This window comes from Phasianus colchicus, chromosome 16 (assembly GCF_987193195.1).
Source record: "Phasianus colchicus chromosome 16, bPhaCol1.hap1.1, whole genome shotgun sequence".
In the NCBI taxonomy this organism is placed as follows: Eukaryota; Metazoa; Chordata; class Aves; order Galliformes; family Phasianidae; genus Phasianus; species Phasianus colchicus.
This window is the reverse complement of record NC_143451.1, coordinates 10,259,773-10,270,459: the sequence shown is the minus strand read 5'-3', so window position 1 is coordinate 10,270,459 and position 10,687 is coordinate 10,259,773. Positions and strand designations below refer to the sequence as shown.

At 56.2% G+C, this 10,687-nt stretch overlaps 2 protein-coding genes across 2 annotated transcripts in view; both read left to right on the top strand.

The window, feature by feature from the left end:
* Window positions 1–407: 407 nt before the first annotated feature.
* On the top strand, window positions 408–1,940 carry NPW (neuropeptide W). Its single transcript, XM_031606898.2, has 2 exons — window positions 408–812; window positions 1,782–1,940. The coding sequence occupies exons 1-2, from the start codon at window positions 435–437 to the stop codon at window positions 1,815–1,817; spliced, it is 414 nt and encodes a 137-aa protein (XP_031462758.2). The 5' UTR covers window positions 408–434; the 3' UTR covers window positions 1,818–1,940.
* Window positions 1,941–8,441: 6,501 nt separating this feature from the next.
* The window catches only part of NHERF2 (NHERF family PDZ scaffold protein 2), a 28,126-nt gene continuing 25,880 nt past the window's right edge, over window positions 8,442–10,687 (top strand). The window contains exon 1 of the mRNA XM_031607003.2: window positions 8,442–8,739. Coding sequence (XP_031462863.1) covers window positions 8,530–8,739 — 210 coding nt within the window. The 5' untranslated portion in view covers window positions 8,442–8,529. The remainder of the gene's footprint in view (window positions 8,740–10,687) is intronic.

Here is a 10,687-nt window from a genome sequence, read left to right as displayed (position 1 = left end):
AACCCTCAGGGCTGTGAAGAGGACCATAGGGACGATGCTTGAACCGGGAGTTGTATGCTTGAGGCTGCAGGGAAATGCTCACGGATAGGAGAGATGCTGGAAGCTGTAGGGGAGATGCTTGGGGATGTGAGGATGATGCTCAAGGAGGGAAGGGATGCTTGAAGCTGCAGGGAGGATGCTCGGGGCGGCACGATTGATGCTCAGTGCTGCAGGGGATGCTCACAAGGGACGCTCGGGGCCACGGGAGGGGGCGAGGAGGGGCGGGCGGCGGAGAGGAGGTCCGCGGGGCCGGGGCTGCCGGGGGGCGGCCGGGGGCTGCCGGGGCGGAGCCGCGGGGTGCCCCTCCCGGCTCCAGTATAAACCGGCGGGGTGCGGGCGCGGGGCTGCCTTCTCTGGGGCACCCGGGGCCGCCGAGACGCCTCCTGCCCGCAGCCATGGCGAGGGGGCAGCTGTCGGGGGGCGCTTGGGGGGCTCTGGTGCTGTTGGGGCTGATGCTGCCGGCTGCACCGGCGGGAGCTTGGTACAAGCACGTCGCCAGCCCACGGTACCACACGGTGGGACGCGCCTCGGGGCTGCTGATGGGCGTCCGCCGCTCCCCGTACCTCTGGCGCCGGGAGCTGCCGGCAGAGCCTCCACACCGCCCTGGGGGCACCGCGTCCGCCGCCGCACCGCAGCCCCCGGGGAGCCCCGCGGGGGACCCTCCGCCACCACCGCCCGGCCGCCTCCTGCAGCGCCTGCTCCGCCGGGGCTGGGGCTGGGGGGGGCCGCGTCCTGCCCCCGCCCGGCCGCCGCCCTCCGCCCGCGGAGCTCAGGTAAAGCCGGGAACCGACGGGGAGAGCGGCCACCGGGTGCCGGCGTGGGGTTTGGGGCGCGGGGTCGGTGTTCAGGAGATTTAGCATCGCTGGGTGCGAGGAGCATCTCGCTGCCTTCAGCATCCCGGCACCGGGCGGTCTGAAGTGAAGGGACCCCGCGGGACAGCCCGGCTCCTGATGGGTGGGGGGGTTTCCATCCTCGTTACTGGGTAGGTGCGAGCGTGTGAGTTTGCAGAAGTCCATGCTGCATTTTGAAACTTGGACCACGAAGTCCCAGCGTAGTGAGCTGGGATGGTCAGATCTGTTCAAAGAGGCTACGCTTGGATTTTAGGGTGAAAAGGGGGGCTGGGTGATTTCTGTGCCCCTGACTGAGGGATGACATGCCTGCATCCCGAGCTGTCAGTGCAACAGAGGGGTGTTTGTGGGGTTGAGGAGCTCCCAGCATCACCCCTCCCAGATACCCTCTTCCTGCCCTCTCTGCTTTGCTCAACTGCGTGGGACTGTTTGAGGACTGTTTCCAAACATTAAACCTCTTTCCTCTTACGTCAGTAAGGATCCAACATCCAGCTGAAATCCAGGGATGCTTCAACACTTTGGATCAGCCCCAAAACACATAGCCAAACCCCCTTAAGCCCAGGCATATCAGCTGTGCTGCGCCTGTGTTGTTCTGGTGACTTCTGACTGGAAGCAGGGGCAGAGTGGTGCTGGGTGCCACACTTGTGGCCCAGACCTGTGTGTAGGATGCAGTGCTCTGATTTCATGGTAAAATCTCATCTGGAGCCTTGCTGGCAGGACCGAGCTCAAGACTGGGGTGTTTATAGGGTTGCTTGCAGCTGCAGAGCTCAGTCTGCATACACAGTATCATACTGGGGCAGAAGGGGTCTGCAATGATGGTAGGTGAGCTCTGAGCGAAGTATGGGTAGTATATAATAATCATATTATAACACAGTGTCCCTTTTCTCCTTGCAGCCTCGCCCGATTGAAGACATCGCTGTGCTGCGCTGAAGGCTGGGCAGGGATGCTCCAGGAGCTGAGCAGTGCCAGCTGCCCACGATGGGGACTTTTCAGTGACTGCTGAGTTCCATCGGCGCTTCTCTGGCTGCTCTGACCTCTGAAAGCATACAGACAATTGCATTTAAAAAAATAAATAAATAATACATATATCAGATTTTTTCTCACCCACTGTCCAAATGCAGTGGTAAATTCATCTTGTTTTCAGGTCAATTTAGTGCTATGAACTTGGGGAGAAACAAACAGGGAAGATATTTATTTTGTTTATTTTTTTTAGATTTCTGTACTTGCTTGTTTGCAATATGACACAAACACATACTGTTTGCTTCCTAGGATCTTGCCCTCATTAAACTGAGACTCAATCAAAGGAAACTTGTGTCATTGTGCAATTTTCTTATCCTTTTAGCATAGGTTGGTGCGGCTCAGCCAGGGCAGGCGCTGCAGCATTCTGGTCACTCCCAGATTTTTCTGACATGATTTAACTTCTCGACACAGTTTTTTTTTTTTTTTTCTGCAGTGTAATGGTGAATTACTTTCAGTGCCCATGAGGGAGTTGCTGCCGGGCTGGGTGTCAGTTCAGATGGCAAAGATTGAGCCAGGACTGAAGATGGCTCCTGTGCTGGGATCCCCACTGAGCCCCTTCTCTCAATTTCCCCAGGGTTTTCAAGTTTCTGTTCATCACTAGTACAGTATGGTACACAGATGGCACAAATGATGTGTGATCACCCATTAGGGCACTCAAACAGTGTCTGCTACACTGCCCATCAGGTACTGGAGCAGCCAAAGAGGCAAATTGTTGCTCTTGGTGGAAGTGAGTGACAACAGGAGGTGGGAAATGCAAAGGTCAGTTTTGCAGAGGAGATGCAGAGAGGGTGATGAAGGGCACTGGGGTGGGAAATGTGGCAGCACTGTGCAGCAAAAACGCACTGCAATGCTCCAATACTGGGGCAATCCCAGCGAGACTCTTGGTTAACCTCCAGCCTTCCACTACTCACCTCATAAAATCATTCCTCCTGCAGCTGTGAAGCATGGGCTGATTATTTCTCACCCGGGGCCACAAAGTGATTTCCTCTGTGCTCTGCAGAGGTCTGGGCCTTCCCTGGGGGTCAGCAATCCCGGCCATCAGGAAGAAGCCTTTCCAAGGTGTTTAATTACTCCTCTCCCACAGGCATTGAAGCAATCCCTCCTTTATGAGCAGCCCCAGGAGAGTTCTGCCTCTCTCCTGCCTGCAGCCATATGGGCTGTGGATGGGATGTGGAATCCTAGAGCTGTCCCATGGAGACCCTGAGATGAATTGTAGCCTCAGGGGTTGTGGGGAGGCTGTGAGCAGGAGGTGCTGGGGAGCGCAGTGGCACCCGATGGCTTTGCCATGCCATCTTGTGGCCATGGGGTGCTGTGAGACGAGGGAGAGCAGGAAGGAGGCAAGAAAAACAGGTCTGTATCCTGGCACCATGTCTCCATACCGTGGCCCCCATGTAGAGCACAATGTCTGCTCTCTGCAGAGTCCCTGCCAGAAACACGAGGCTGTTCCGCTGTGGTGAGGCCCACCCCATAAGTGCTACAGGGATGGGGCTGCTCTGTGTCTCCTTGCATGCCATGTGGGGCTCTGCATGCCCAGCCTGGCTCCAGCAGACACAGTGATGCTGGCACCCACCCCTCCATGCCAGCGGGCGCGTTGTGTTCCAGCCCTGCAACAGGCGAACCCTGGGGGCTGCGGCGGGCAGGAAGACTTCCCACCCCACCCAGTCCAAGTCTGGGGCGGCTCTGCTTCCTTCCCGGCTCCCAGCCTCTCCCAGGAGCCCGGCAGCATCCAGCAGGGCAGTGGGCACAGCAGGGCCCAGGTTTGGCAGGAACCGGCAGCCCAGGAGGAACTGCTGTGGTCTCCATGCACACACAATGGCTGAGGGCCCCATGTGCTCTGGAGGAAGAAAACTCCCTGAGAAATTTCCTCCCTTCTTGGATCTGCTCCTCGCCCTGCTGGGCTGAGCCTTGCTATGGTGTGGTGATGGTCCCTGGGCAGGGCTGGTAGCCCCATTGGTGTGGTGATGGCCCTGGATGTCCCTGTGGTGCCAGGTTGTGTTGGGCCATACCAGGCTGTGCTGGGTCATACCAGCCCCTGCCCCATTGGTTTGCAGCAGCTGTGGGGCTGGACCATGGCCTGTCCACACCATCACGCTTATGCTGCTTTGGGAAATTGAAAGGCCAGAGATAAGGGGTAGATGTAGAGAGCAGGGAGATAACGCTATCTCTGTGCTTTCTGTGCTTTAGCCTATTCCAAAGTTGTCCAGAGTGCTGATAAGGGTAGAGTTGCTCAGAGACATGAGCAGAGATCTCCTTCAGCTGAGCCTGTGGGGTTAACCCACTGGGATTAAATCCAGGCTGAACCATGAGCATGGAGCTTCCATGCTCCCAACATCCTGCATCTGGATGGGCACCCCAGCTGCAAGGGGCAGGGCTGATCCCAGGACACCCGCAGCTCAGTCTGCTTCTGTTACTCTTCCACATGTCTAACCCAGACTCTGGATCCAATCCAGCTCCTATGGCTTGAGATGCAGGGAGGAAGCAGCTACAGTTGAGTGAAATGTGGATTAACACTGAATTTCTCTTCCAGGTCTGGCAACGACCTTGCAGGCACATTCCTGCCCTGGGAGTTTCCCTCTGCACTGTTGGTATTTCCGTGGACGTGGTCACCTGTGCTGCTCAGCTGCCAGCCTCGCCTGGGGTGGATGCTCTGGGGATGGGTGCATTCAGGGGTGGGTGCTCACAGGGTGGGTGTCCATAGGGTGGAAGCTACAGCGATGGGTACTTCTAGGGATGGGTGCTCCAGGGATGGAGCCTACTGCAGGGTTCACTGCTGCTCTCCCTTTTATCCACATCCAGCTCTGATTTACTGAGCTTGAAGCAAAGCAAGCAATTAGCACGGAATGGCTATTTAATAAAACGAACAGGGCTAATTGCTTAGTAGCAGAGCCTGTTGTTCTTGGTGCTGTGCCAAACTGAGAAGGGTGGTAATTGCAAGCATCTGCATCAAGGCTCAGAGAGGCACCGGGTATCCGAATGGGTTCATTGAACCCTGGCACTGCTGTACGCCCAGGGCCCTTCCTGCTATGGCCTGCTGCACCACCTGAGGGCACCAACTGAATTCAGGCCCAGTTTTCCCTGATTATACTGTGCTGGAATGATACAGACAACAAGTGGGGAGAGTGCAGGATGCCTTCCTTGGAACTGCATTTGAGTATTTTCTGCCTTACATCGCAGATATCCAGGTGCTCCTTGGATAGGACAGATGGGGCTGGGCTGACACCAGCCACATTTCTGCACAACACCAAGTGCAGTCAGTCCCCCTCTGGCACAGTACTGATAGCTCTGTTCTCTGCTTGCAAATCCCAAAGGACCTGGGCTGATTCCCATCTAACAGCTTGTGAAAGAGGCATCTCCCAGCTTCTGGGAGCATCACTGAGCTGTCTGGACTTTCACAACTCACAAAGCATGTTATTAATCCTCCTGCTGATTAATCCTCCTTCTATCCCTATCAGTCTCACCTGTTTACAACTCGATAGTGCCACACACAGAAAGCTTGTGAAAATGAGACAATGCATTTCAGGCGCCTTCCTCTCACTCCCTGTTCTTCCTGCAGCACAAATACTTCACTGGGACTGCACTTATCAATGGCCAGGGATAATTACAGCAGTGACAATGGATTATTCACAACTGCCCATGGAGGATGAGTGAACATTGTTGCTGACACCAGCCAGAGGAGCAGAGGAAGAGGCTGCACGGAGGAAGAGCATCGCCCTGGCAGCAGCTGCCAGTTCCAACACCAGAGGTTCAAACTGGTTCTGATGTGTGCTGCTTGCGGAGGGAAACACTGGGAGCCTTCATCACCCTACTCCCACCTGCTGCAGCAGGACCAAAGGTGCAAAACCTGAATTGCATTGAAATTGCAGCCCGTCATTAGCATTGGCACACCACCCTCCACCTCCCGCCCCGCTGTCCTTCCAACAGCCTCAAAGGCAGGGCTGCAGAGCAGAGATGTGCTGGACGTAGGCAGACCTCTGAGCTATGAGACTGTCCTGCTCCTCCCACGCCGGTCTGCCCACATTGCTGCCCTGCTGCAACCTCTCCTTGTGGTGTGTGTGTTTCACACGGGTTACACAACATCGAAAGCAAACAGAGCTGTACACAGGTGTATTTCCGTGTAACCGCTTCACGCATCGAGTGGGCTGTAAGCAGATGTCAAATGGAAAGAGCTCCCAGCCCTCCCAGCACACAGGTCCCATAAATTTCCCCATCCTTCAGGGAAGCGCAATTAGGATCCGGATATTGGGGTGAATCAGAACACACCGAAATTTAAATGGAAAAACAATTAATCTGTGCAATATATGCTGAATATCACCAGCTCCTGGGGTCCTGGTGCCCTTTGCCTGCCTTCAGCTTTGCAAAAGGTCTGCAAAGGCCTTCCCAGAGCAGCACACAGATCTCAGCATCTGTGCTGGTCTGCATCTTCTCACACCTAACAGGCGGCACTCAGTGCCAGGACTGACCCCGCTTCCCTTCTCTACAATTAATACAATTAATATATATATATATATATTTTTTTTTTTTGATGGGGAATGGATGCTTTTTGGGTATAAGGCTGAAAAAAAGTCAACAAATTTAGGTTAGTTGAGAAAATGTTTATGCTCAAGCAAATAAGCACTTGGGAAACATTCAAACATTTCATTTTCACCTCTTTGAAACAGTATTTTTCTCCCTTTTTACTTTGTAAGCTACCAGCACTTCCTAGAAACAATATTCAAAAGGGTTAAAACATTCTGTCTGACCACCCAAAAGATTTTCTCCCTTCTGTTTTTATTGTACTGAATAAAAAGAAAAACTTCTTTTGGTTCAGATAAACTTGAAACAATTCTTTCTCCTCCCTCCCTCTCTCCAGTGTTTCTTTTTTTTTTTTTTTTTGGTTTGGCCAGAGAGCGGAAAAATCAATTATTCGCACTCCTCTAAACTGATTAAAAAAGCTTCAGGACTCCACAAAGAGGCTCAAGGGAGCAGTTACGTTGTACAGCAGATAAAACGCTCTCTGGATTCTCCACTCGCCCGCAGCAGCAGTGCTGCAGGGACAAACCCAACGGAGCTGAGCTGGCACCCAATGCACTGTGACCACTTCGTTGTGTCCAGCACAGCTCCTGCAGCACCCAAACATCCACACTGCCTGCAGGAAATGTGGGTGGAAAGAGAAAAATAATGCTTTTTTAAAATTCTTTTTGGTTCGAACATCCCACTGAAAAGTGACTTAATGCAGAACTTCAGTAGAAGTCCTCTCCTCTCCTCTCCTCTCCTCTCCTCTCCTCTCCTCTCCTCTCCTCTCCTCTCCTCTCCTCTCCTCTCCTCTCCTCTCCTCTCCTCTCCTCTCCTCTCCTCTCCTCTCCTCTCCTCTCCTCTCCTCTCCTCTCCTCTCCTCTCCTCTCCTCTCCTCTCCAAAAATCTGCTAAGAATGCAGCTGGGACATTGGAACAAGACCCACAGCACCAGTGCTGTGACAACAGATCTGGGTCATTTCCTCCTGTAAAAGCTCTCAAGGAAATGAAATCAGAGATGCAAAGGGGTGAAGATGGGAATCTCTGCGTGCCAGCATAGCCATGGCAGTGAGCTGAGGGCAGCTCAGCTGGACAATGGGTGCAGCACAGCTCTGGTGCTGGAAGCTGGAGCTGGTGAGCCCTTCCCTGCAGCCTGGCATTGGGGGACACCAAACTTTTGTCCGAGGCTACACATAGACCAAGGTGGAGAGAGTGCTGGGGAAACCTCAGTGCCCTGCAGACACAGGGACAAGCAGGACGTGGGGAGGGCACTGGGGCAGCTGAGCCCACGGCGGTCCTTGGTGAAAGAGCTGTGTACTGTCTCAGAACTCTCCCAGGAACATCCAGAGCTTGTCAGGCCAGCAGTTCTGTCTGTGCCCGGCTGGGTGGACCAGCAGACATTCCAGAAGCGCTCTCCGTCTCCAGGCTAGGCTGCAGCCTCCCCTCTCCAAACCCATCACCTCTCAACAGCTCTCTGGGAGCAAGGGGTCCCCATTCCTTCCCCTTCTCCTCCTGGAGAGCTGTGCTGCTCTGCGCTGTGTTCCGTGCGTCCCCATGCCGTGGTGGAACGTGTTAGAGTTAGGGTCAGGGCCCGGTTCTGGCACTGCTGCGGTAACTTCTGGGAGCCCCTGCTCCCCGCAGCCCGGGTGGCTTCGAGCGGCCCCGCGGGCACCGCGGCAGGCGAAGCAGAGCCCAGGGAGGCCCCGCTCTGCGCGCTCCGCACCGTCCCGATCGACTCCGTTCTGAGCAGCCCCGGGCGCCCCGACCCACGCAGCCCGACATCCCCGCTCCGCGGGCATCCCCTCACCACCCGCCCCCGAGACACCACCGGATCCGTCCGCCCCGTTCCCGGCTCCGCCCGCCCCGTCCCCATCCCCAGCTCCGCCTCTCCCATCCCCATCCCCGTCCCCATCCCCTCCCCGCTCTCCGCGCTCCCGGGCAGCGCGCAGTATGGCCGCGCTGCGCAGCGCCCCGACCCCAACGCCGGCCCCGACCGCGGCCCCGGCCCGGGCCCGCCCCTCCGCGCCCCGCCGCCCCGCGCCCGCCCCGCGCCGCGCATAAAAGGGCCCCGCGGCCGCCCGCCCCCGTTCCGCTTCGCTCCGTTCCGCCGCGCTCCTCCGCCCGCCCCGGCCATGGCTAAGGACCAGCTGAAACCGCGGCTGTGCCATATGCTGAAAGGGGAGAACGGCTACGGCTTCCACCTGCACGGCGAGAAGGGCAAGAGCGGGCAGTTCATCCGCAAAGTGGAGCCCGGTTCACCCGCCGAAGCGGCGGGGCTGCGAGCTGGGGACCGAGTCGTGGAGGTGAACGGGCTCAACGTGGAGCAGGAAACGCACCACCAGGTCCGGGGCTGCGGGAGTAGGGAGAGGGGAGGAGAGGGGGGAGGAGTGCAGGGATTCCCCCCTCCCCCCCCTCAGGCTGAGCCCTCCAGCCGCGGTGCGGGTATCACCCCGGATCCCCTCGGAGCATCCCCTCGGAGCATCCCCTCCCAGCGCGGGGCCGGGGGTGCCCGGCAGGGTGGGTGACCCAACGCAGGACTCGGCCTGTGTGGAGTTCTTGCAGCCCGGAACACCTCGTTCCCACGAGAACGGCCGTGTCCCCGCTGCAGGAGGATGTTGTAATCGTGGCAGCCAGGAGAGCGAGGTGGGAGAGCCGAAGGTGTTTTGGCATGGGCAGGGCACTGCTGTGTTATGCAATCTATGGCGAAAAGGAATCGGGAGACCCGGGCTTTATTTCCGGCTCTGCTCGGTGCTTTTTTCAGTTGCTTTAGGCAAGCTGCTGCAGCCTGAGCTGGACAAGGATGCCTCCAAATCTACAGATAGAGCCCCGCAGATGTTCAGTGGTTTGAGTGGCTGAAAGGTGATAGGGCTTTGTAAGGTTTAGTATCTGCTATAGGGCACGGACAGAACTGGACGGGATCCAAGTAAGATGGGTCCCAGTTCTTCAGGAAGAGCTGCACACTTCAGGCCGTGTCCATTTCTGTTTATAAAACCAAATGTTTGTTAAATAGTTCAGCACAGAGAACAAGCAGTGAGGCCGGGGCAGCCACTGCATGGCACCGTGGTGTGTTGGGTCCAGGGCTTGAGTGCAGGGGCCTGGCATCTCTGCCAATGATGTATTGTTGCACAGCAGGGTTGTGCCTTGTGCAGCCTTCAGATCCAGCACTTTTTTGGGGTATGTGTATGGGTTCTGAGTTCCACCTACAGGCATGGATGTGGTGTTCTCCAGGCAGAACCTTTCAGGGCACCATGAGCAGCTCAGGTGACTCTAATAAAGCCCTCAGTTCTCCCCCTTGTGCTTAGATTCATGGGTTCCCATGCTGATTTTGCCTGTTTGGATAATCTGAGCCAGCTCTGTGAAAGTTGATGTTTGTCTTGAATGCGATTTCAAAACCACCCGAGGAGGCTCCGTGCTTTGATCCTGCTGGGCAGCGAGGCGGGCGGCGCTCTCCTGTTGGAAAGCATTGCAGCTCCCTGCTGGAATTCGGATGCTGGGGAAGGAGCGATAGCAGATCCGAGGCGGCCTGCTGTGGCTTTGAAATGAGCAGGGGCTTCTTGAAGGCCAAGGGGAATAGGAGAGACTTTCCCTCTCCTGGTGGAAGAGGGTTGGAGCTGTGACATTACTGCTGTGGAGCATAGGATGGGGTGTCCTGCTGGGGAGCAAACAGGCCCAGATTGTCCCTGCTGCAATGGCACCAGTGCCTGAGCATTCCCCAGGACCTGCTCTTCTTGCCTAGCCAAGAATGACTTTCCCCAATAAAATGCCAACCAAGGGCATGCTACAGGATGGGCGATGCTGCTCTGGTGCCTGAGCACAGATGGAACTGAGCACTGCTGCAGCTTCTCCTCTTTACACTGTTTTGATTGCTGTCCTTGGACAAGTAACGCTTCTCCATGCGCATCTGAAGCTGCAACAGGATGGCACTAGGAGCAAACAAGGCCTTGCTGTTCTGTGTAACTGTTTCTGGCCAAAGCTAGCAATATAAGGAGCAGGACGTGTTCCCAGGGTGTCCTGTTCTGCCTGGGACGCAGCATTGCAGTCTGCTTCTGGTGGTGGTCAGAGCAGTTGGGTGCTGCGCTTCTGATCCCATGGCACAGTGAAACCTTGGAGGGGGCTGAAATGGGGCTGTGTGTGGGACACGTTTGTGTCCTGTGCCTGTGACAGCTCATGGGATGCCTGCAGTGCTGGTGGCCAAGAGCAGCCCCTTTATGCGGCTATGGCGCATCCTGGGGAGTGTGTGGGAACTTGTGCTGTAGTGGTCTCAGGTAGAATGCCTTCTGCTCATGCATC